A 26436-nucleotide genomic window follows, 5' to 3' on the forward strand; every position below is an offset into this window, starting at 1 on the left:
TTCCCAACAGTGCCACTCCCTATGTGCCCATGGGAGTCATTTTCATTCAAACAACCATAGCAGGGAAAATATTTGTTCTTCCAGGATAGATGTGCTGTAGAAAACAGTAAAGGAGAAGGATAGGGCATACCTATATGGGAATGTAGCTCTAAGTAGGATGGTCAAGGAAGGTCTCCAGGCTAAAACAGGCCTGGAGAAGGTGAAGCAAGGCAGGTGGGTATCAAGGAATGGAGCTTCTCGGCCAATTTGGAGGAATGAGAAGGGCCTGTGGCTGGGACAGGAGAGGCAGCAAGTCCAGTGTAGCTACCACACTGATAGATGTGTTGAGATTCAGAGGGGCGGCTGCGGAGAATTCTAACTTTTGCTTTAAAATTCTCACTCCAGCCTAGGGCAGTGATGCACACCTGTAATCTCAGCACTTGGGAAGTGGAAGCATGACGATCAGGAGTTCAAGGGCCGGGTTGGCTACAGCCTGAGTTGGAGACCAGCTCGAGCCAAACCTAAATGAGCCCGTGTCACTAACAACAAAAACAATATTAAAAATAAATATAAAGAGACAGCTGTGGTGGCACACCTGTGATCCCAGCACTCGGGAGTACTGTGAGTTCAAGGCCAGCCTGCTCTACAAAATGAGTCCAGGACAGCCAAGGCTACACAGAGAAACCCTGTCTCAAAAACACAAAATAAACAGATAGGTAGACAGACAGACAGACGGATGATAGATAAAAAGGATCACTCAGAAAGGACTAGGGCCAAAATTTGATCCCAATACATCTGGTGGCTCAAAACTTTGGGCTATTTCAAAAAACACAGCCTGTTTTCTTTTTTTAGGAAGTCCTTTTTCATGTTTGTATTGTTGGTCACCCTATCAACTCTCATGTTTTATCATAAGTAACCATGAAATTGCTGTTGACTCACTTCTGTTCTGAAAAGACAAATCTTGGTTTAAATGTAACTAAATAAAGGGAGGACAGCTAAGGTGAGGGGAAGCAAAAGAGTGTGTGTGTGTGTGTGTGTGTGTGTGTGTGTGTGTGCACATGCTCAGACCAGAGTGTGCATTCTACATGTGGTCCTGTATGAGTGCATATGTCTGTGTGTTCACTGACCTATGGTCTATAAGTAGATCCAGATCTTGCACGCCCTGTGTGTGTGTGTGTGTGTGTGTGTGTGTGTGTGTGTGTGTGTACATCATTGTGAACTATGTTCTCAAAGGCTCCCCAGATCCCCCTTATACACAGAAGAACAATCCAGAGAGTTTTCACAATGGACCAAAAGCTGTGATCCTGTGTAGCTTCACATCTTTATTTTTCCCAATAAAATATTTTTCCTCAGGTTTATTCCATTTGAGCCAGGTTGACTTCCATGCTTAGCACAGTCCTGCTCCAGGCCCTTTGCCCAGTCGTTTTCTTCTATACATAATGCTCTCTACCAAAGCAAGCTATCTGGCAGGCTGAGACAGATCGTGACCAGCCTGGGCTACATCATGAGTTCCAGGAAAAGCCTGGCCTACACAGAGAAATAGTCTTAAAAACAACAACAATCAGAATGGTTTCTGCTAAGCACTTGCTCAGCTCTCTCCTTGCTTGCTTCCCTCAGCCTCTGCTCCTGATATTGCAGTCAGGCCTTCCGAGACCACCTGACCACTCTCTACCCAGCACGCTGTACTTTTTAAAACATATCTGCTTACTCTCTGGCCTGAGAGCTGGGGCCTGTCTGTCTGCTCTTTGTTTTAGCCCCCTTTCCTCCTGCACCACACCTAGCCCATAATCTGACACCATCTTCTCTTTGATAGATATTTGCTTGGAATAAATGTCTCTCATTATCTGTCTATCCCGGTCTAACCCAGGAGGGTATACATGTGTGCTCATCTGCAGGTGTTGCTATGCCTGACTGAGCCTCTACACTCACGTGTCTTGGTGTGGGGAGGTCTGCTCAGGATTGCACAAACAGCAAGAAAATAGCAACGGAAAGCACTGTCTTCTGCAAAGTTGGTTGGGGCACTTTGGGATAGCCCAAAATCCTGCTGCTTTGTTTACCAGGAAGATGTGACTGAGCATGATGGTCACTTCATTCTGTGACAGCACTGCTCTGCTTACAGGGAACAGGTATGAGAATTCACCCAGGCCCGGGGTGTCCATGGGCTCTGTCTACCCTGTCTTCTTCCACAATTATCCACATTTCTTCTTTGAGTCCTGGCTTTCAGAAGCCCTGAAAATCCAGAAAAGAAAAGAAAGCAACCATCAAATGGGCTACTGGAGAACAAATGAAGTCTGTGAGATTCACGTTTGTCTCTGCTGCAGTTTGGTTAGAAGTGTCCCTAGAAATGAGCATGTATTGAAAGCCTGGTCCCCTATGCAAGTGGCGTTCAAAGGTGGAACTTTCAGGTGAGCCTGTGTGTTAGTGTCTGGGCGGGAAGGGCTCAGCTGCCTTCCCAGAAGGATTCATCCACTGATGGACTTATAATCCAGCTGGTGGAACCTTCTGGAGGTGGGACTAGGTAGTCTCAGGACCTTGAGTCTTCAGGGTCTAGCTCTTGCCCTATCCCCCACCTCCCATTATCTATGCTTTGCCTCACCCAGGTCCAAAGCAATGGAGCTAGGAATACTGGGTCTCTGAAACCATGAGCCAAAATAAATAATTCTTCAGTTAGGTTGAGTTTCTTGGGTATTTGTCACAGTCACATAAATAAATGACTAATACAGCCTCCAGCCTTAGGCACTTAGCACTTTCAGCATTCTGAGCAGGAGAAAGTTCATGTAAAGTGTGGTATTTGCATCATGTGTTTTTTCATGCTAGACTCCAACTTAGAAAAGAGCTGGAATCACCATGTTGATGAGTAGATGTATTCGTGCCTGCCAACTGCTTATAAGAATACTAAACATAGGGTATAGGTAACAGTGAGAAGAAGCAGGGAGTGTATTGTCTAACACACAGGCTCTGGATTCCTCACCCTCCAATTTGAACATAATTCCCCAGTAGCTGAGGTAGCTGAGTGGCCCTTCCAACCTGCCTGCCTGGCAGGAATGAGGACATGCTAAGCTTGAGACACGTGTGCTCCTCCCCTTGACTGTCAGATTATTGAAACAGTTGACGCCAAGATTTGAATTTCCCCAACAATCTCAAGCTGGGAGGAGACAAAAGCTAAAGCCAGAGACCAACCAGAGGGTTAACTTGTCTTCCAGAAAGAGATTTACAACTTTTCTGAAAGTCTTGCAGGAGAGATGGGAACCACATCTTGGCCAGGACTGCATAGCTGCGCATAACTATAGCTCTCTGCTTAAAAATAAATGTGCTATCAGCACCCCGAAGTACGCTTGGGTAGGCCATTGTATGTCTTTGTCTTCTGTTTTTTACTATTGCTTGTTTCATCGGTAAACTTAGGAACAGTGGCCAAACCTGGCTTATTGGGGCTCTGATCTTTAATGATTCTGGTAATACCTAAAGCAAATCATTTAACTTTTTTTTTTTGTGATGGGCTCTCTACACTGCTGAGATCCTTAGCTCTGTTTAAATTCTTTACAGGAGGGAGTTCCCACACCCAAATGCACAGGTGTCCCCACTCTGGCCGGCCATCTGAGCAACCCAACCAGGTGACAGCTGTGCCTCATGCTGCCACCTCCCGGCTGAGCAAGAGCAACAGGTGTTGGCTGGCGGCCACCGCGTGCGCATGCGCGACCCAAGCCTGCTTGGACCACGCCTGCGCAGACCGTCTGTCATGGCGGCTTTCTTAGTCCCACAGCAAGGGTTTGGCGTGGAACTTCAGCCCAGGGTCATGACGGGTAAGCCCCGGGAGAGGCGGCGGGACCCGGCAGGACCCGGGGAGCGTTTTGGTCTCGAGAGCCAAGCTTCCACGACCTTGAAGCCTGAACCCCAATTCCTCCCTCAGCCTCAGTTTCCCCGTCTGTATGGGACCTCTTCTCGGATTCAGTATGGGATGAGGCAGCACCCACTTGATGCAGGATTCGGAAGGGAAAGAGAAGCCGTGTCAGTGACTGGCTTCTTCAGAGGGCAGTGGTTAGCTCACAAGTCAGAGTGGGCGGCCGCGAAGGGAGGCGGTCCCTGGAGCCCCTGACGCCACCGGGTAGTCAGCCTTTTCCCTGCGCCTCTGGGCCCTGAGTTCTCCAGCTTCTTGCCTTTCCCTTATCCAGCTCCTTTATTTGTTTCGTTTTTATTTTTTAGAAACAGGGTCTCTCTATGTAGCCTTGGCTGTCCTGGACTCGCTTTGTAGACCATGCTGATCTCGAACTCACAGAGATCTCTGCATCCTGAGTACTAGGATTACAGGCCTGTCGGCAACTAATTTTTGATTATCCAGTGGAAGTGCATCTCACCTGCCAGGGAGCAGGGGAGTCCCAACCCTCTGATCCCAGAAGACTGGTTTGGGGAACAACACTGGCTTCAGGCCATTAAAGAAAAAATTTAGTGGGAATCCAGCACTGTGGTCTTGGAAGTGCCTAGAACACCTGCCAGTTGCCATACAGAAATGAATTTGTAGCCTGTACCCTGGGTACTTTTTCAGCAGTACCCAGGAGGAATCGGAATACCTGACATTTTCTGGTGGAAACTGCATTTGCTATTTCCAAGTAGAGAGACTGGCTCAAGGCCCTTATCCATCTTCCCAGCACACTCTTCTATTACCGTGATCCTGTAGTATTTATTGTTTACTGCTGGGTCCTGAAAGGAGTGCTTGTCTTGTTTAATCCTCGCACAGGACCTGAAAGAGACAGGAGCACTGCCCTGTTCCCAGAATGCTAGCTCCCAGGAGAGTCCCTTAAAGGAGACTCTTGACCTGGGACCTTCATCTCAGGCCACATTTCCTGGAAAATCTGATTACTTGAAACTTTTAAGCAGAAGAAATTGACTAGAAATTAACAATGAATTTGTTTTCCATCTATTTGTAAGATAATTGGTCTTTATATAACTCCCATTTTCAGAAAGCAATGAGCATTCATTCTCTGAGGTGTAATTTTTTTTTTTTTTTGCACCATTCCAACACATGCTATCCTTTTATTCATGTTTATTGTTCCCAGAGAAAGCAGAGAGGATTTTTTTGGACAAGAAATAAAGAGAAACACTGTAGGCAGGAGTCTTGTCTTCCATCCAGAACTAGGGGAGCCAGTGTGCCTGGAACTAGTCGGTGGGTTAGGTCTAGGCTGTGTTTCCTGTGCCCTCATCTTGTTTTGTTGCCACTGGTTTTGGTGGTGGCTGAGGATTTCTTTCTTTTGGTTCACATGCTTCCCAGCCCCAGCTCACAACCTGCTTGCCTTTTTGCTAGTTTATCATGTTGTGAAGGAAAACGAAAGCCTGGAGAACAACTTTCTGTTTTGTTATCTTCGCCATTCCCTGGAATCATCTGAATGCAGGAGCTCCTGCTGTGGGCAGTTGGAGCATAAAGACGTCTGAACTATAATAATAAAATTTTAAATGTTCCATCTTCCAGTTTGAAAAAAAATGGAGGTTCTAAAAGGTTTGGTGATACACAGCTAATAACCACACCAACCAGCTAGAAACTGTCCCTGTAGGGAGGGGATAACGGCAGGTTTGAGTCTAACACTTGAGAACAACCTCAGGACAAAGAAGTTGCTGCTGTTTTATAGCTGTTGTACTTGAAAGACTGCTGAGCACTCTACGTCCACTTCCCCCCACTCCCACACTTCTGCAAGATGGAAATGTGGCTGACAGAACAGGACCAGAGAGCAAGATGATTTTTCTCCCAAGGTCCATAGCTGGGCAGTGGGGCACCAGAGCTTATACCCAGCTACTCAGCTTCAAAGCCCATCAGACTTCTGCTGGGCTTCTGTTATATAGAGAGTCTCTGTTTGTTTGTTGTTGTTTTTGAGACAGGGTTTCTCAGTGTGGCCCTGGCAGTCATGGAACTCACTCTGTAGGCCAGGCTGGCCTCAAGCTCACAGAGATCTGCCTGCCTCTGCCTCCTTAGTGCTGGGAATTACAGGCATATGCCACCACCACCACCCCCCAAAAAAAAAAACTGGGTTTCAGGTATTAAATAGATGGTCTCTCCTATTAGATAGATGGTCTCATTGGGTAGGTGGTCTCTGTTATTAGGAAGACACTCTGTGCTATTAGTTGGTCTCTGTTATTGGGTAGGTGGTCTCTGTTAACAGATGGTCTCTATTACTAGATACATGTTATATATTACTAGACAGTGTGAATATACATGGCAAAGTACTAGTTTTCCATCAGTCCAAGTGGTGGCTATATGATGGTTTATTATGCTGTTTCCCCAGCTATCTTGACTATTTGAAAAATGCTGGTAGCACAGACGTGTCACCTCACTAAGATCACAAACTCAAGCTTGTCTGGACTACAGAATAGGTTAAGGCCAGTCTGTCACAAAAGCGGGGCTGGGGATATAGCTCAGTGGTGGAGAGCTCGCCTAGCCAGGGCTAGGCCTTGGACGCATCCTCAGCACCACAGAGCAGGAGGGAGGGAGGGAAGTGTAAGGGGAAGAGCTTCCAGGCTTCCCTTGGCTGCCTGGTGTTCCCTCTCGGGTCCACCATCAGGACTCGCTCTTCCCTCTCAGGTGCATCCCAGGAATAACATGGGCCCAGCCATGGATGAGGTCACCTTCAAAAGCGACCCTGTGCTGTCAGATGTCCACCTGTACACCCCCAACCAGAGACACCTCATGGTGCGGCTGAATGGCATGGGGCAGCCAGGTAAGATCCAGGCCTGATCGGAACAGCTTAGTGCCTGGTGGAGCCCACTTTTTCTCCTCTCTTTTTCTCATATTTCTTTTGGGGGTAAAGACTGAGTTGGTTAGCTGTCATTGTTATGTCACCTTTTTTTTTTTTTTAATTAAAACTTTATTGCAAAAACTGACAAAATTCATATATAAAATTTAATGCAACCTAAAGTTTATATGTTTCAATGAAATTCTGTACAGTTAGCCATTCTGTATACAGAATAGCCATTCTGGAACTGGGGAGCTTCACATTGGGTTTTATGATTTCACCATTAAATATTTTCCTTTTTTTCCCCCACTTAACCTCCATCAACAAATAAAAATCTGAGATACAGTTAAAACTAAGAACAATGAACTTTATGTTTTCTTTGGGGAATCAAGTGTCCTTTGTCGACATTCAGCATGCCTTCCTTCTCTGAAAACCTGCTGAGTATCCCATGCTGACCTAGGTCAGGAATGCAGAAATGAGAGAACCCACAGTTGATGGTGCCAGGGCTATGTGACCATAGGCCCCATGCAGTCACTTTCCTCCTGTGCCTGGCTGACTCGTCCCCTCCTTCCTCGACTTCCGGTCTTTTTTTCTGCACAGCCTTGCTGACCCCTCTTCCTGCAGCCAGGCATAGCTTCTGCAAGTGCAAACCCAGCCATGGTACTGCCCTGACTTGGATTCCCCACTGGTCCCCCATGGCTCTAAGGAACATGTGGCCTTCTATTGGGCCTATGAACCTTAGCCATTGTACCCAGCCTAGTCATCCTTCCCTCCTTGGTGTCTGTGGCCCCTTCAGTAACTGTCCTAATTGGATGACACATTATACCAGACATTTGCCAACCATGGCCTGTGTGGCCAAACCTGGTCCTGCTTTGTTTTCATAAATAATGTTCTGCTGAAACACCACCAGGCCTGCTTGTTTGTGTGCTTCTGTGACTTCAGATGGGTGGGTAGTTGCAGCAGACATCATGCAGCTCAAAGAGCTTATGATACTCGTTTCTAGACCTGCTGAAGAAAAGATCTGCTGGCCCCAGCCTTACATGGTTGCCACTGTGTGTCTTAACAAAATAGTTTTATTGTGTCAGGGAGCTCACAGTCTGTAATTACCTTGTTTACTTTGATGTTTCACCACTACAACCCCTAGACGTAAATAAGCCCCCTAAGATGCTGCATTCTGGTTTGTATCCCCAGCACCTACTGCTGTACTCAGTGCACGTTTGTGGGTGGGTGGGTAGAGAGATGAATAGATGGAAGGGTGGCAGATGGTGGATAGGTCAGATGAATGACTAGATAATTGGGTAGATGGTGGGTGGATGAATAGATAGATGGAAGATGGGTGGATGGATGGGTGAAATGAATGGTCAGTTTGGATAAATGAATAGCTGTATGGATGGGTGGTGGGTAAGCAAATGGGTGGGTGGTAGTAGATGGTTAAGACAGATGAATGGATAGGTAGATAGATTAATAATTGATAGATCGCTGGGTAGATAGATGATGGATGGATGGATGGATAGACAGACAGGCAGACAAATGGGTAGATAGATGAGTAGATAGGTAAGTAAAATGCATGGATAGGTAGATGAAGATGATGGTGGGTTTGTAGATCCATGGTTGGGCAGGTGGGTAGATGGCTGCTCAGAACTTGTAGGATGTAATACTATAGAAGCCTGAAGGACAGTCAAATGACTAAGTACCAAAAGCTAGAAAAGATCTGTGTAAAGAGCTAAGGAAGGCCTCCCAGGAAGAGGAAGTGGCCAGAAAGGCAGCAAGGACTGTCATCAGGTTTCCCATGTCCCCTGGGCCCAATGATGTTCACAGTGCATTTTCCTGGGAGAAGGTAGGGAACAGCGAGCTGTGCCTGATGTACAGTCAGGCGAGGGAACAGAGGTAGAGAGGACTGGAGACTCCAAGCCAGCCTCTTTGTTCATGGCCTTGGCCTTGACCATGGCCTTGGCCAGCATGAGGGTAGATGCTCTCGTTCCCGGGATGCAAGTGTGGAAACAGGCTCAGAGTAGACAGGTGGATACATTCTAAAGTCCTCACTCTTTTTGTCTCTGGCACACCTCCTCTGGTACATGTAGTCTTACTGAAATCCTTCTCAGTGATTTTCTGGCCACCCGGTCTATGTTCTTAACCTACTCTTCTTAAGAAGCACTTGAAGTACCAGGCAGACTGCGTTCGTATCCTGCCTCGGCTACTTAGCAAGCTCGCTTACCCCTGAGCCTCAGTTTCCATGTCTGTGAGATGGCTGGTATGCTGTCTTCACAGTGACTCTGAAGATAATCACATGACACAGGCCAGGCACCTGCACAGATGCTCCCTCACCTGACACTGCTGCTCTGGTGGCCTTGGCTGCCCAGATGCTCACTGCTGAATGCAACAAGCCTCTGCTGCTGAGCCTGTGCACCCCACCTGCCTGTAAAAGTATCTCCAGTTAGCAGAGTGCTTGCCTAGCACACACAGCCTGGGTTTGAACCCAGAACCACATACAACTGGGTGCAGTGGTCCTTGTGTATGACCCAAATACTGAGTTGTAAAATCAGGAAGATTTAAAGGTCACCCTCGACTACTTAGTGAGTTTGAGGCTAGCTTGGGCTCCATGGGACCCTGTCTCCAAAGAAAAACTGAAGTTTCTCCAGTTGGCAGTTAGGCTTACCAAAGCAGAGGAAAGGGACAGGCGCCTGGGTGCTGCTCACTCTGTGTTTCTCGCTTTCAGTCTTCCTGTCCCAGTTCAAGCTCCTGTGGAGTCAGGACTCTCGGACAGACTCAGGGGCTGAGGACAATGGTCCCCAAGATGTCTCCACACAGGAGACACCTCCTGCTGGGTCAGGAAGTGGCCACAGTCATGAGGATTTGTCCCTCCAGGCTGGGGATGACAGCACCATCCAGGAAGGGTTGAGTGTTCCCCTGGACGAGGATGGGGACCTGGATGTGGTACGAAGACCCCGGGCTTCTGACCCCAACCCAGCAGAGCCCGCAAGACACAAGGTACACCCCGTGATTCTAGCACAGGAAGAAGATGACCTCGTGGGAGACCAAGAGCATGAGAGCTGCCCTCACAGCATCATCAACATAGGTAAATAAAGACCTTTGGCCTCCACGGCACTGTCACAGTGGCTCTTGGGGCACGATAGAGGTGTGGGTGTCGGCTCTGAGTTCAGAGCTGGGAACAGGTGGGCTGCTGCCTGCAGAGTCTCTCTTAACAGCTTCCCGTTGCCCTCAGGACAGAATACAGACAACTCAGCTTAGAAAGCTGGGGAGACACTGTCCTCTCACCTCTCACCACCATTGACCCTTATGACCTCAGACTCTTCCATGTTCTCCTCACTTCTGTATCTCTGCTGGGCTGCACTTTCGCCCTCAGGTGCTTGCTAAGTGCCTCAGGTCCTAGCTCAGGTATCACTTCCTCCAGAAAGCCCTATTCCTGCCTCCCACTCTCTTGTTCTCTAACACGGTGTGCAGGAGTAGGGGTCAGGACAGAGTTTATGGGATGCTTGGCTAGGCTCAGTGCAGACAGGAAGCCATGGGAAATTCAGCAGCCTCAGTATGGAGTGGAGAGGGTGTGTCCGTTCTCGGCAACCTGGACTAGGCCAAGCAAATGGGTTGGAAGCTGGGGTTGGAGGGCAATGAGAAGAAGAGGCGATAGACCCAAGAAAGGGGTCTTGGCAAACAGCAACAACACTATGAGTCCTGCTGCCAGGACTCTGCCAGTCAGAGCAGGGGTCATGACCCCAGGTATTGTGTGACACTGTTTCGGAGAAGACATGAATACACACCTACTCATCCCGGATAGGGAACCGATGACAGAGTAAAAGCAAGGATACCATCAAAGTCTAACTTAGTGAACCAGTGGGTTTTATTGGGTTTCCTGTGAGACTGTGGGTGAGAGGTGGCTTACAGGAGCAGAAATGTCTCCAGATAGCTACATCATCAAAGCCCACCCCAGCACGGGGAGTGTCTCACAAGGACTGTAACCCTGAGCCCTGCACAGGGCAGAAATGGCAGCTGCCCGCCCCTTGGTCAAGCTTACTCCCTTTAATCTGTATTGTTCTATAGCCACCGTCTAACATTTACTGTTTCTGATATTCCTGGGGGCCACCAGGATCCAAGGCACACCTGCTCCAGCACCCAACAAAACCCTAATATTTTTAACATTAATAGAAGACCAGTAAATCTGTACTTCAGCTTGGGTGCTTTCAGTCTCCCTGGTTCTAGTTTGCTTTTTGTTGCTGTGGTAAACACCATGATGAAAAGCACCTCAGGGAAAAGAGGCTTTTTCTGGCTCTTGTGTCAGCCCATCACTGAGGGCAGTGAGGGCAGGAACCGTGGAGGAGCACTGCTTATTGGCCAACTCCTGGGTGTATATTTGGCTGCCTTTCTTGATTGCCGATTGGTGTAGTAAATCCAGCCACCATGGGTCGTGGACTGTATAAGAACGGGGAACAAGCCAGAAAGCATCATTCCTCCCTAGTCTCTGCTTCAGTCCCTGCCTCCAAGTTCCTGTCTTATGTGCCTTCCCTGTCTTCCCCTCATGACGGATTGTGGTGTAGGAGTGTAAGCCAAATAAATTGTTTTGGGCTAGTGTTTTATCACAGCAATGGAAAAGTAAACTAGAATGTTCCCCCTCCCCTCCAGGACCAGAGTAGCAAAGTGTGTCATTCCACTGTGACTCTGGCCTCCGGTGTCTGCTAGGAACAAATTCCCACAGGAAAGTCGGGTATATGGCAGCCTCCCTGGCTGCCCCTTCTACTGCTTTCCTGAGGCCTTGGGGCTTGAAACATTCTTCTTTCTCAGTCGGGCTCACCTGCCCCAGGACAGCATTAAGTTTCTGGAGCGGTGACTCTTGCATCACCGTCACCACAGCACTGTCCTCCACCATAGGTGACATCTGCAGGGCTGGGTCATCCACCCTCATAGTGCAGGCAGCCTTGGCAGGCTCCCGGCCGCTCACCCTGGGCCTTGCCACCTCTACATGGAGTCCAGGATGCAGCTCTCACAGGGTGGCAGTGATTGATTGGCAGACTCGAGGTTTGGTTGTAAAATCCTCTTTGGTTTAAACTTGACTTTAGAAAAACATTTTGACTTAATATGTTGTTTGTTTTTTGTTTTTTTTTTTTTCTTGAGCTATGCATTTTCCTGGCCCACCTCCAGTGAGCACACATGTATGAGGGCTGGGGCCATTGATGAGACCAGCACTTTCTAGCCACCTGCTGAGCCTGCTTCCTACCTAGCATGGTCTGGCTGTACCATGCACAAGGTTATCTGTGCTCAAACGAAGGAACTGGGGATCAGGCTCCAAACTGCTAAGGGTCAAGTTACCCAGCAGGAGAGTGAAAACTCCAGCACTTGTGAGTGGCTGGCTGACCAAGAGCCCATGTTCTCCCTCAGGGGAGCTGACTTCCCAGGTCCACACTCTCCAAGTTCTGGGGTGCAACTGGTCTCTGCATCTGTAAAATGGAGTTACCAGATCCAACAGATCTCAGGGTGTGAGCCCCGGGCTGGCTCATGGGTATCCATACACACATGCTCAGTGAAGGAATGTGTCATCGTAGGTTGGTGGGTGACTTTCTGTTCTAATTCTCAACTGGTGGCACATGTTGAACCTGGCATGCCTCTTCTCCTTTCAAAAGAAATATAGGTTGTGTAGTCCCTTCCAACCAGCAGCCAAGGTAGAGACAGCTACTGTTTGGGTTTTGTTCTGGTTTCATTTTGTTTAGTGCGTGCGTGCGTGTGTGTGTGTGTACATGCACGCATGCACACATGCATGTTACGACACACATAGGTCAGAGGACAACTTTGTGGAGGTGATTCTCTCCTCCACCTCTTTGTAGGTTCCAGGGGTTGCACTCATTTGTCACGCTTGCCCAACAAGCACTTTGCAGGAGGGGCCATCTCACAAGCGCCAGGTTTTGTCTTGTCGTTTAGAAGGGCCTGGCTCTTCAGTCCTCCTGCGGGGTTGCAGCTGTGAGCCACCACACCCAGTTTACCCCTCTGCTCTTGTTAGGAAACTATGTTTTAGCTTGTGTGAGTTTGGCAGGCTCTAGAACTGCTCCGCTGTGTTTATTTGTTTAAACCTCGCACAGCCCATTTGCAACCATTTAGAATATAGTGAGTTCCGGGCCAACCTGGGCTACAGTGTGAGACTCCATCTCAAAAGGGGGGGCGGGGTGAAGGAAACATGGGTGAGTTTTAATGTCATGGTACAGTGTTTTGCAGTGTTTCTTTTTTTCCTTCATCTCATGTTTCCATTCCTTTCCACCATCAGAAGTTTGTTTTGGGATATTTTGGTCTTCAGTGTTTAACAATCACCCTTCTCATGAACTTTTTTTTTTTTTAAGATATAAATTGAAAATCACTGTATTAGCTTCTGGTACGGTTATAGTATAAGAACATATTGTGGAAGGAACTGCATTTATTATTAGCATCTAAAATATATTTCAGTTTTTAAGATGGAGGTTCAGGTGCTGAGATGGGTACTTTCGATGGGTTCAGACCTGATGTGCCTTGGCCCCTAGGACACATGGCAGTCATCCTTAAGGGGAGTGGTCCACATACCTGGCCTCAGTGATGCACCCACCTGCTCCCCCCTGGTGGTGCAGTCCATGCCTCTGCTTCTCTTTTGGCTGTTTAACTCTGCCCCATCTAGCCAGCTAGCAGACTGCCACATTACCTGTACCTCTGTTTTCTGTCCGCCTTCATTTCACCAGGGACGTTTCTTTCTTGGTTTCTATCCTGTCCAGAGCATACCATGGCCACGCCCCTGGAGGATGTAGGCAAGCAGGTAGGTAGGCCCCGTGCACTCCTGTGGCCCCGGCGGGTCTCTCCTGAGCTCTGACTCACGTGTGGCTCTCTGTCCTCTCTCTTGCAGGTGTGGCGGGGTGCCCTGCTGCTGGCAGACTATATCCTGTTCCGAAGGGACCTCTTCCAGGGACGCACCGTGCTGGAGCTTGGCGCGGGCACAGGGCTCGCCAGCATTGTGGCGGCCACCATGGCGCACACTGTGTACTGTACAGGTAACAGCCTACCTGGACAGTGGGGGGGGCTCCATGATTTACACCAACCGTGAAAGGAGCGAGGCCTCCAGGAGCTAGGCTGCTGCTGATTCCCCAGCTTCTCTCCAAATGGCCCTCGGCACCCAGCCACCACACTGCACCCTGCAGCCACTGGGGTGCACGAGACCACTGGGCATGCAGTGTCCAGTGCCTTTCTCTACTCACCCTCCAAGGAAGTGCAGACGTCTTGGAAAACCCTAGGCCGTGCTCTTTGTAGGGATCCCACACTGGTTTACCATCTGTACCTGATGATAGAAACAAGGCTTGTTCTTAGGAGAAAATGTGAAGCAGAAAAGAAAATTACTCATAATTTTACAGTCCCAGAGCAGTTCAACAGTATGCAGTGTATTAGGCATCTACTGTGGGCCAGATGTATTCCAAAAGGTAAACAAGTACTAGCCCCAGCACTCACAAAGAAACTTACTTCTAACCATTCGTATATGAATGTGTGCATGTTTGTTATCGACTAGTCTTGTGTAAGTTATCATCTTTTTTCCTCTTACATATTCTCATTTTTAAAAAAAGATTTTTTTTTTTCAAGACAGGCTCACTATGTTTTTCACTATGTTCCAGCTGACCTGGAACTCACTGTGTAAAACAGGCTAGTCTTAAACTCAGAGATAACATCTGCCTCTGCCTCCCAAAGTGCTGGGATTAAAGGTATGCTCCACCATGCCCAGCATTATATTATATTATATTATATTATATTATATTATATTATATTATATTATATTATATTATATTATTTACAACTGTGTGTGTGTCTTTGTGTTGGAGTATGTGCATATGAGGACGGTGTCCTCAGAGGGCATCAGGTTCCTTGGAGCTGGAATTACAATCGGCTGTGAACCACCTGATGTTGGTACTGGGAAGCAAACTTGGGTCCTCGGCAAGAAGAGTGTGACATCTTAACCTCGGGGCCATCTTTCCACCACCCTTTAGAGCACACTCTTAAGAAATAACTTAAATCTCTGTAAATAATTACTTTATACTATGTGAGTGCACACACACACACACACACACACACACACACACACACACATACAGTCAGCCAAAATTCTTGAAAAGGACTTTTAAGAACATGTTCCTGTGTCCTTAAAAATTATTCTAAATGTGACTCTTAATAACTAGGTCATCTTAATCAGTTTGCTTAACCCTTTTGCCAAGCATGCTAGCCACCTTGTTCTTCCTCACAGTTGTCAACTGCAACAGTGAACACCTTTGTACCTCATCTAATAGTCCTTGAGTGATGTGCTGATACTTTGTGTGGCAAACTGATGACTCTTTCAGTATTCAAATTTGAAATGACATCGGGCTTACACAGAAGTTCCTTAAGTAATTCAGAATGTTCATGTACTCTTCATTCAGCTTCCAGAGATGTTAACACCTTAAATGACCATAGCACAGCAGTCCAGCCATTGGTGGTTACTCTCCATGAAAAACACTGGAGACGGGTATCTTAGCAGCCCATATGTCATGGTGCACCCTTCTGTCATTCCAGATGTCGGCACAGACCTCCTGGCCATGTGCCAACGAAACGTTACCCTCAATAGCCACCTGGCTGCCACGAAAGGTGAGGGTGAGTAGTGGAGGGTTGGGGGCACCTGGGAATCACCCAGTGGGCCCACTGAGTAGCATCCCTTTGCATCAGATGGAGGGAAGGTTCCAGGTGTTTCTGTGGGATTATAGCTTCTGAGCATAGATGATCTGGCCTTGGGCACGGTGGGGCCTTCCTCACATCCCTGGGCTGGCACCAAGTTCTTCCCCTCTTCCATGCATTTTGCTCATCTTGTTAGTGTTACCCTAATCACGCAGTCTTGAGTCATCCACTAATCTCCCAGTCGCTCTTCAGGTGGCCAGTCTCCAGGGATGGGGACCAGGACTCTCAGATTTTTATATTCCCTGTAAAAATGTGGCAAGAGAAGGGGGTGTGGGAGAGAAGGCTGTAGGAACTGAGAAAAGATAGCTGTCTGGGCAGATGGTGAGGAAGAATGGGAGTCAGGGCGCTCTTTTTCCCATTGCTGTGCAGTTTGGGAGTTCTGTCTCTGCTTTCTCAGGTGGTGTGGTCAAGGTCAAGGAGCTAGACTGGCTGAAGGACGACCTCTGCACAGGTTTGTGCTTCTTGCGGTGTCCCTCGGTTCAGGGGCTCCTCTGTGGCCTAACCGAGCCACAGAGTCCTGGCTGCCTCTCCAGCCCCCCTCTGGTGGAAGGTTCCCTCCACAGGCTTCTGAGCCCCAGCTCTTCTCTGAACACCTGCCACATGCTGGGCCGTTGGCCACATGACGCTGTTGACACCTCCCAGGGTCACTGCAGGGGAATCAGTTCTGAGTGGGAGTAGAGAGCAGCACTCAGAGGGGCCAGGGTGTGACCACAAGGCTCTGACCTCTGTGTCCTAAACTGCGTCCCAGAAAGCACAGTGAGTGGGTGGGAGAGACTGAGTCCTTCCAGAGACGATGCCAGATATGATGTTTACCATTTATACCGGGCTTCCTTTTTCCCTGTCAGTGAGGAAACTGGCCAAGCACCTGACACCTGCCAAGCACACTGCTGTGAGACTTTGACCCTCGACCTTCCCAGCCATCTTCTGAGAGGTTTTAGTAGCCTTTCTGTAAACACAAGAACTGAAGCCTAGAGTGAAGTGACCAGTTTCCTGGTGTCACACAGTGAATAGATTTGGCTGGTGATTGACATGTAATGTCCTAACAGGGCTCCTGGCCAAGGGGCAAGTGAGGATGGAACCCAGTTGCCCCTCACTGATGGGAAAGGTGCCTCTTAAGTGTGTGGCTGTTCCTAAGGTACAGGTCAGTCTGTCTCCAGCCTCCTCTCTCTCTTCCTTTTCCTCTTTTTCTAAGACAAAGGCTCATTAGGTAGCCGTGGCTGGCCCGAAACTCAATATGTAGACCAGGCTGGTGTAGCACTCGCAAAGATCTGCCTGCCTCTGCCCCCTGAATGCTAGCATCGCTAGGGTGTACTACCACACCCAGCTCAGCCTTGTCTCTTGTACTGAAGCCTCTTTGACCAGTTTGCAGTAAAAGCTGGTGGCCAACAGAGGAGGGAACGGACTACTCAGTCTTCTCTCTTTGGTAGATCCCAAAGTGCCCTTTAGCTGGTCTGAAGAAGACATCGCTGACCTGTATGATCATGCCACTGTGGTGTTCGCGGCCGAAGGTGAGGTGCTTCTCTGTCATCTTATGTCCTTGTCATTCCCTGTGTCACACAGTATCCCCTCACATGCTCTGCATGCTTTGCATCCTGTATCCTTGTCACTGCGTGTATCACAGTATCCCTGGTGTAAAGGGCATGGGGTTCTCATGCTCTCAATTAAGCAGCAGGGAAACCACGAGTGTTAAGCTCAGGGTTGTTTCCTCAGCAGAGTTGATGCACTCCTGTTTTCTACCCAGAAGTCTGGGTGTAGTTAAGAGCCTGGTGACCTGTGCCACACTGAATCACTAGAGTGTTGTGTTTATCCTTCCCTTCTCTAGAACTTTATCTTGAGCATTGTTTCTCAGTAGAACCTATCCCCAGGGGAGATGCCACATACACTTTGTAGCTTGGTGACCTCTAGGATGACGTAGATGACACATGCATAGGTAAGAGGTCACATGTACTTTACAGAGGAGTTTTGATGTAGTCCCTTTCTAAGCTTTATTGCCACTTTATTGCCCAAAGTGGTACTGGACATAAAATATGTCCAAACTACCCTGCCTGCTAACAGACTAGAAGTTTGAATCAACCAGCTAAGTGGTTAGTTAGTTAGTTAACTAAGTGGTGTTGAACTGGATTTCCTTCTTGTCTCACATGAATAGTTACTCTGCCAGCCCTAGTGTCTGCAGGGACCCCCAAACCCTTGCTTGTTCCGAGTGATTTCTTCAGGGAGATAATTTAGCACCTGCCCTGCACTGGGAGGCACCAGCAGCCCAAACACTGACTACTCGTGACTCATACAGCTTCATCGTCACGAGGAAGATGAGTTTGTTAAGAGCAGTTTATGGACAGACAGTGCCCAGCTGTGTTTCCCCAAAGTCACTCCCCGCAGCTTGCCAAGCTCCTGTTTTGTGTGGCCGCCAGTCCTCAGCAGAATTCGCAAAGACCTGGCTTTAGATTATTGCCCAGGGTCCGGGGGAGGTGACTAAAGGCTCAGACATGTAAAACACACACAAATCCACACATATTCTGGGAAAGTCACATGTTCATGCCTGCTCCATCCTTGCCCTTGTGAATGTCTCAGCAAACACTGTGTAGCTGTGAGGAGGCTGGCTTGGATTTGCTGTGGTCTGCCATGTGGAACAGCTAACAGCAGCTTGCTGTGAGAGACAGCCAGGACCTAGAGAACCAGCCTCACTGAACTCTTAGAGATATCCTAGAAGCATCTTTCCAGAACATTCCTCCACAGCAGCAACTGTTTGTGATGATAAGGATCCACTCTGTGGTGTTTCCATGGGTTTCTCTGGAAAATAAACTGTCCCCTAACACTTTTCTTTCCCCAGTGTTCTATGATGATGACTTAACAGATGCCCTGTTTAACACGCTCTCCCGACTCGTCCACAGACTAAAAAATGCCTGTACCGCCATTCTGTCGGTGGAAAAAAGGTGAGCTCTGCCTCCCGAACCCACATCCTTCACTGTAGTATCACTGTACTCACTGCGTCTGTCATACACCTCGTTTGTTCTGGGCCAGGACTCACTCCTCATTGTACTCTCTCATTCAGTCTGTATTAAACTCTGTCAGTCACGGGCAGCCTGGCCCCACTTTCAAGTGGAGCAGGTTAGGCTGGGAAACCTTAGGGTTCTGGTCTCCAAGCCACAGTGAAATACACTTCCTGTTGTCTTCTACTTGCTAAGGCCATTGTCATTAAGGTGTGCCATTAGCATCACTTGTACTTTTTCTATGGAAAGGAAGTTTTCTGTGTTCCTGTGTCTTTAACAAAGTGTAAAAATGAAACTTTGAAATGGTTAATAATAAAAATAGGAATGAAGGGATTCCTTTGTGGACTACATAATCCTTCATACTGTCATTGTGCCATCTGCTAAGATCCTTGTGGAATGTCTCTCTGCTTCAGCTTTGCCTCTTCCATACCAGATTTTCCTGAAAGCTAACCATTCTTGGGCTGTCATCACAGCACTGTTTATCCTTCAGATACACAGTAGAAGGAAGGGCCCTCATTTTGATCCTCACTCTATAGACTGTAAACAAGAGACGTAGGGCAGATGGGAAAAGCTAAATTCTGTAAGTGATGTTTAAAGAGTTAGTTTGGCTGGGCATAGTGGCCCATAGCACTTGGGCGATGCAGCGGGGACTGGCAGCTCCAGGCCAGCATCGTGAATTTCAGGCCACTCTAAGCTACCAAACAAGAGCCAAAGAGTTGTTAATTTCATTTTGAGGAGAATTGTTACCTTTTCCAGATATGTGCAGACATATTTGCTAGTGAAAAGATGGGGTGTCTGGCATTTGCTGTTAGTGAGGGACGTGGGAGGGATTATGGGAACACAGGGGCCCAGAGTCAGCAGTGGCCGCACTGGCCAGTGGCTTCATGGCAATTTCTTATACAGTTCTCGCTTACTTGGATGCTTGAGATTTTTCACGATAGGACATTTGGGGGGGGGGGGAGGGTCATGAGATAGTTTAACAGGTGAAGTATTTGCTATATAAGATGAGCGTCACCAATAGCCATGAAAATGGTGTGGTGGGCTCCAGATCACAAGCCTGGTTCAAATATGAGAGAGGCCTTGTCTCAGCATATATGATAGAAGAAATGTCATCCTCTGGCCTCCACACTTATACATGCACACACATACATAAAAACACATGTATGTTACATACCTGTGCGAAAAGACAAAGGAGAAGCAAATGAAAAGGTTGAATTCAAGGTCAGTCACTTTAACAGATTCTGGTGTCAATAGGTACAAATGGCAGAAACAGAAAACTGCTCACTCGCTCTCATCTCATCACCTCTCATCTCTGTACTTCCTGGCAAGGTCCTTTGCTCCCAACATGTCTGTGCCTCCCTTTGCCACAGAATCTTGTTCCCTCATCCCATAGATAGTACCCAACCCACAGTACCCAACCAGCAGATCTGCCCAGAATCCATTTGCAGCAACTGGTGAGATGATAGCCATCTGTCTTTCCAGAGTGCCATCCTGGCAGGTGATGTAAGCTTCCTATAACTACATCTGTGAAGAAGAGCCAGTAGCCATCTGGAAACGTAGGCATCCATGCAGGCTCAGGAAGGAATTTTCTCAAAGGCTGGAGGGAGAGTAGACACTTAAGGCCAGCCTCAAGACATGCGCTGAGCAGGAAGCAAGCTGTGGGGGTGCAGCAGAGCCCTTCCTGGTCGTGATGAGTGTGTTGCTGCTGGTCAATCCACAGGTTCAACTTCACACTGAGACACTTGGACGTCACGTGTGAAGCCTACGATCACTTCCGTGCCTCCCTGGACTCGCTGGAGAAGCTGGCTGACGGCAGGCTGCGCTTCGTGGTGGAGCCTGTGGAGGCCTCCTTCCCGCAGCTGCTCGTCTACGAGCGCATCCGGCAGCTGGTAGATGCAGCCCCATGAGAGCAGTGGGAAGCAAAGCAAAGGGCCTGCCCTGGAGAAGCTGCAGGCTAAACGCTGTCACTGATCCCTGGGGGAGGGGGATGTCAACCGACTCTGCAGTCACCCGGCCAGAGCAGCTCTGAGCCAAAGTCTTATGTTCTTTCTCTGGGCAGTTAAGACTCCAGAAGAAGCTAGAGTGCAGGCATCAGTTACTTTCCTCCTTGCTGAGGCAACATATTTGACCAAAGCAACTTCAGGAAGGTTTATTCTGGCTCATATTTCAAGAGGCCGTAGGAGCAGGTGGCAGCTGGTCACACTGTGTCCACTCTCAGGAAGCAGTGTCCAGGAAGTGGGGCTAGCCTGCACACGGAGATCTATTTCCTCTTCCTCCTGCAAGGCGCCACCTCTTAAAGGTTTCACAGCCTTCCCAACCAGTGTGTCCAGATGGGAGCCAAGTGTTCGTGCATGGGAGCTTGTGGGAGACACTCCAGATTCACAGACAACAAGGCAGAAGGGCATCTGGGGAGCGCTCAGTCAGTGGGAAGGATCTGGGCGGGCTTGCAGGTGGCAAGGCAGAGCCTAGGGGATACCTGGGAACAGTCACTCGAGGAAGGGAGAGTTGGTTTTGGCCTGCAGTTGAGGGTGCAGTCCATCATGGTGGAGGTCATAGCTGCGGGAATAGAGACAGCTGCCCCCCTGGCATCTGCAGTCCCAGCAGGCAGAGGTGGATGGTGGCCCTCAGCTCCCTTTCTCCTTTTGTGTTAAGTCAAGGTTCCCAGCTTTTGGGATAATGTCACCCACTGAGGATGAGGCTTCCCACCTTAATTGACCAATCTAGAAACTCCATCACAGACATGCACAGTTTTGCCTCTTGGTGATTCTAGATCCTGTGTAGTTGACAATTTTGTGCTAATGGCTGTGTGTGCTCTGAGGAGACTTGCCCCTCTGGCCAAGCTCGAAGACTCTTAGCAGGCTCTTGCTGACCCTCCTGTAGTTGTAGCCAGCATGTGCTTAGAGCCACACACCTTTTGTCCACTGTCTTAGTTAACGTACCCAGCCGGGAACTGGCAGATCTGAGACGTCACCGCACAGCCAAGGCACCTGCTATTACAGCATTAAACCCAGCACTTAGCATCAATTTGAAAACCCAAAATTATCCTGAAAATTACCAGGAGCTGGATTCACAGGAGTCCATCTGGCATCTTTTGTCCTCTTTGCCTTTTGGCTGTGGAGATCAGGCCTCATTCTCAGGAGTGGAAGACAGTGGCAGAAGGAGGGGCCAGTTTTCTCATGCTCCCTCCTTTGTTCCGACTTAGGAAATGGAGGAGCTGCAAACCACAGTGGTTAAGCACTCCTGCCCCCGCCCCCGCCCCGGAACCATGGCGAGACTGTGGCCATCTGCTGCCATTCCTTCAGTCTCGTGACCATGTGACATGCCAGTATTGGACCGTTCTAGACTTGGTCTACCCAGCCACTGTGTGACCATATAATTGCCGGAGCCTCAAAACCAGGAAAGAGACCCATGTCTGCCTGATGTCAAGTGGCCCTGCTTTGTAAGTTCTCAGCCCCTTTCACTTCTTTGTGTTGCAGGAGCTCTGGAAGATCATCGTGGAACCCACAGCATGAGGCACCTGTGTGACTGCTTGACTATTATCTTAATGCATTTCAAATAAAAACAGCCCTCTCCAGTCATGCATTGAGATGCTATGGTTTTAAACTCAGTGAGTGGCCATGCGTGGGCCAAGCTGGTTTCCTGGGGCCTATCACTGCCTGCAGCGGTAGCCCAAAAGTACTGCCCAGAGTGTGGTGGCCTAGTTGTCTCACAGCTCCCAAGTGCTCCCCGAGCCACTTGGTCAAAGTAAGCAAATGCTCTGTCTGTCTGCACTCTGGTTATTTTCATGGTGCACTTCCCTGTGGGGGACCATGGCCCTGTCATCACTTTTCACACTCCCTCTGCTAATAGGACTAGCCACTTTGCCCAGCGTGTATGAGGTCCTGGATGCCATGGAAAGTTATAGAGGTGGGCTGAGATCAAGCTAGGTTGGTGGGGTGCTTGTCTAGCAGAAACACAGAACCCTGGAATTCATCCCTAGGACCACAGAAATTGGATGTGGCAGTAGAAAGCTATAATGCCAGTATTATGAGGGGTCCACACAGGTCAGGCCAATAGAAAGTCTAAATTAAGGTGGGTGTGGTGAAATACACCTTTAATCCTGGCATTCAGGAGGCAGAGGCAAGCTCATCTCTGATCTCAGGGCCAGCCTGGTACAGAGTTCAGGACAGCCAGGGCTACACAGAGAAACCCTGTCTTGAAAAACTTTAAAAAGAAAAAAAAAATTAACCAGCCAGTGACTACATTGAATTTTGGAGACCCAAACGCAGTACCGAGCGTTTCTCAGTGTGAGCTTTTAAGCACAAAACCCACATCCTGGGTTGACACACCTCAGTCAGCAAGAACAGCCAGAAGCAGAGCTACAGAAGCCAGAAGGCAGGGTTAGTACTTTCTCAGAACTATGGACTTGTTACCTTAGGTATTTGTTCTCATTTGGGTAGATGTTGGTTTCTACATGCTGGGTTCTGAAGCCTGAATGGTACTTCCATGACCGCATCAGTTGTGCCAAGGTTGAGGCAGGAGAATGAAAGTTCAGGGTTGGGCTGAAGAAGTGGCTGCCTGTAGCAGAGCATGAGGGCCTGAGATCGTATCCTCAACACTGACAAAATCTAGCCACAGCCCTGCAAAGGGGAGTGGGGTGCTAAAGACAGCTCATTGGCCATCCAACCAAGCCAGACCAGTGAGCTCTGGGTCCTGTGAGGTCCCTTGTCTCAAAATATAGTAGAGAGCAATCGAGCACACCTGACCCCAGCCTCTGCCCCACATGTGCTGATAGGCACTGGAGAGAACAGGCAAACCCTTGAAGCTCACTGGTCAGCCAGTCTAGCCAGTTCAATGAGCTTCAGCTTCAGTGAGAATAAAGGCAGAGAGCAACAGAGAAAAGCCACCCAGCATCAACCTCTGGCCTCCACACACGTGTGCATGTGCACGTGTATCTGTGTTAGCAAGTATATGCTAAAATGCACACACCCAGAGTCTCTGCCTCCGAAAATCCAAAAATGACCCTCACAAAGGACCAGCATTGTGTCACACTTTTAATCCCAGCACTTGAGACAGAGGGAGGCAGATCTATGTGAATTTGAGGCCAGCCAGAAGCACAGAGAGTACAAAGAGAGCCAGAGCTACAGAGACCCTATCTCAAAAAAACAAGTGCCAGGGCTACGTAGAAAAAGACCCTATCTCAAAAAGAAAAACAAAAAAAAACAAAAAAAAAAACGAAGTCCAGTGCCCTTCTCTGGGGATCAGCCCCCCCCCATGTGTAATTGGCCCCCAGCACTAGAGGCCCCCAGCATCTTCACCAGCTCATGAGGGCAGGCCACTTTTAGTTTTAACCACTTGTCCTAAGAGCCTGCTCCTGACGCAGCCCATAACTGCTCTTGGCTGTAATTCACAGCGCCATCAGAGCGTCGTGTCCCGGTCCAGCCTCTTGTGTTTTACAGCCTCCAGAGAGCCTCTGCCAGAGCATACTTGCAGTGATATTTCAGAATCATCAAACCATTGAGGTGCATGCTAGGTAATTAAGCCAGGTCCTTGGACTCCATTTTTTTTTCTTGACACATTCTAACATGTTCAGGGAAATATATGGCCCAAGGAGCTGATGTGGCTGCCCAACTATAGCCTGAACAGAAAAGATTTGTTCAACAAATCGTGGTGCTATATCCCCCTGCTCCCCCACCAGCTTCCCAGATGACCGTGTGTGGATCAGCAAGGGTCCAGATGCTGCCATTTCTAACCTGGTTCCTAGACACGGCCTCCCTCTGTAATTAAGTGTGTCCGTTATATACTCCATGACGCTGACTCAGAGCATGTGGGCAATGCCAAGCCTGCAGTTTGTTGTTCCTGGTCACAGACACACTCAAGGGCTGGGGATTTGAGTCAGTTGCTGTCATGCAAAAGGGCTCAGTCTCCAGCACTGTGTAAAACTGAGCACATGTCTTTAATCCCAGCACTGGGAAGGTGGAAGGGAGACAACCAGAAGTTCAGGATCAGCTCTGACTCTCGAAAGTTTGAGGCTAGCCTGAGCTGCGTGAAATAGCCATGCAGGCTCAGCCGGGGTAAGCACGAAGACCTGAATTGGGTCCCCAGGCATGATGGCACATACAAGTCTGGGGGAGCAGAGGCAGGAGGATCTTTGGGGCTCACAGGCCAGACAGCCTTGCTGCTTGGTGAGTTTCAGGCCAGTGAGAGACCACTTCAAGAAACAAGACTGGAGAGACAGCTCAGCAGCTAGGATCACTGGCTGCTGGTGCAGAGATGAGTTGGAGTCCCACCATCTCACAGCCTTCCATAACTCTAGTTCTAGGGGATCTGATGCCCTCTCCCTCTTCTGACTCCTGCGGGCAGTATACACACATGCTGTGTATGTGCACATGCAGGCAAAGCACTTGTATACATAAAAATTTAATGTTAAATATTAAAAGAAACAAGATAGGGACCAGTGAAATGCCTTAGCAGGTAAAGGCACTGAGTTCCCTGAGTTCAATCCCCCAGGAACCATATGGTAGGAGAGACCCAGCCCCTGCAAGCTGTCCTCTGACCTCCACCTACATGCCACAGCACATGTGTCCACATACATATACATACACAGTGTGTAAATTAATAAAATTTAAGAAAAACATGCTAGGTGTTGTCCTGTGGTGTAGAACAACACTCAAGGTTGACCTCTGGCCTCAACATGAACATGGACACACATGAACACATAAGCCAACAACAACCACCACCCCAAATATATATATATGTACATATGTAAGTATGTATGTATGTATTTGCTGGTCAGGATGCACGCACATGCACCTATAATCCCAGCATCTGGGAGATGAAGACTAGAAGTCCAAAGCCAGCCTCCACCACATAGGAAGTTCAAGGTCAGCCTACATGAGACCATGTCTCAATAGTAATACATACCTGCTCTAAGTGGGTAGACTTAGCTCCATATCCTAGATGTGCTACATACCACCCAGGTGGGCTCTGGCAAGTGTCCTGGCCTCTCTTAATCTCAAATTCATCTGTAAAAGTAAGATCCCTTTCTCCAAGGCACCATGAGGATCGCCAATGGGTGATGGAGGTTCTGACACAGGATCTTTCAGTGGGTGACAGGTACTGTTCTACGGTGGTTTATCCATCTTGGGACATTCTTTTCTTGTTCTATGCTGTTTCACTGCCTGGTATCATGGCCTCCTATACAAAAAGGTCCCCAGTCCCAAAAGAAACTTAAGAAATAGTGACACAGTCTTTAATCCCAGCACTTGGGAGGCAGAGGCAGGCAGATCTCTGTGAGTTCAAGGCCAGCCTGATCTACAGAGTGAGTTCCAGGACACAGGGAAACAAACTTGAGCTGTCAAATGGAACAGCCTGATCTCACTTCTATGCTCTCCGCTTTCCACAGAAATCACTCTGAGGCCTGGCTGTATGTGGCTCAGTTTGATTCTCATGGGCTCACAGACTCTTGTCAGTCCCACCTGATGTTCAGAGAATCTGATTTGTGCATTGGCAGGAAGATACTGATGGAGAATTAGCAGCAGTATATGAAGCCGGGACAGGGGTATAGCCACCCGCAGTAATTAAAGGGAGTAAGAGGGGCTGGAGATGATTCAGGTGGTAGAGTTTGCGAGCATGCATCTCAGAGACCAAGCACAGCAGTGCACAGCTGTGTGTGATCCCAGTACTCGGGAACAACAGAGGCAAGAGAATCTGTTCAAAGTCCTATGCGGGGAGGTGGAAGCCAGCCTGGGACACAGAAGGCACATCTCAGGAAGGACAACATGACTTCGGCCACCTAGTCAAAACGGGTTTGCCCCAGGAAGGACTTGGTGTCTCTGGGCAGCACTGATGACTAAAGCACAGCTGAGTGGTCTGGAGCAATTGCTCTGCAGTTAAGCGTACTGACTGCTCTTCTAGAAGGCCTGGCTTCGCTCTCCAGCACCCACACTGGCAAATCAAAATGGCCTGGAACTCCAGTTCCCAGAGAGCCAGTGTCCTCTTCTGGACTCGGTGCACTGCACACACACACAGACATGCACGTGAATATAAATGAAAATACGTTT

At 48.6% G+C, this 26436-nt stretch overlaps 1 protein-coding gene across 5 annotated transcripts; it reads left to right on the top strand.

Annotated features, from left to right (window-relative positions):
- Window positions 1-3670: 3670 nt before the first annotated feature.
- Mettl22 (methyltransferase 22, Kin17 lysine) lies at window positions 3671-21972 on the top strand. 5 transcript variants are annotated; one of them, XM_021644987.2, is made up of 11 exons: window positions 3671-3779; window positions 6545-6680; window positions 9412-9771; window positions 13403-13476; window positions 13564-13708; window positions 15249-15326; window positions 15805-15858; window positions 16835-16915; window positions 18235-18337; window positions 20115-20283; window positions 21871-21972. In XM_021644987.2, the coding sequence occupies exons 2-11, from the start codon at window positions 6563-6565 to the stop codon at window positions 21904-21906; spliced, it is 1218 nt and encodes a 405-aa protein (XP_021500662.1). In that variant the 5' UTR covers window positions 3671-3779; window positions 6545-6562; the 3' UTR covers window positions 21907-21972. The 5 variants fall into 5 exon arrangements, with proteins under 5 accessions (XP_021500662.1, XP_021500663.1, XP_021500664.1 ...); XM_021644988.2 differs by having other exon boundaries at window positions 15249-15320; XM_021644989.2 differs by having other exon boundaries at window positions 13436-13476.
- Window positions 21973-26436: the final 4464 nt, after the last annotated feature.

Source organism: Meriones unguiculatus, chromosome 11, assembly GCF_030254825.1.
Source record: "Meriones unguiculatus strain TT.TT164.6M chromosome 11, Bangor_MerUng_6.1, whole genome shotgun sequence".
Lineage (NCBI taxonomy): Eukaryota > Metazoa > Chordata > Mammalia > Rodentia > Muridae > Meriones > Meriones unguiculatus.

What these genes read in the sequence shown, in the direction of transcription:
- Mettl22 (XM_021644987.2), top strand. Translation starts at nt 6,563, where the DNA reads ATGGGCCCAGCCATGGATGAGGTCACCTTCAAAAGCGACCCTGTGCTG. An exon ending in GAAGGACGACCTCTGCACAG is followed by an intron (nt 15,859 to 16,834) that starts GTTTGTGCTTCT and finishes TCTCTTTGGTAG; the next exon opens with ATCCCAAAGTGCCCTTTAGC. An exon ending in ACGAGCGCATCCGGCAGCTG is followed by an intron (nt 20,284 to 21,870) that starts GTAGATGCAGCC and finishes TTTGTGTTGCAG; the next exon opens with GAGCTCTGGAAGATCATCGT.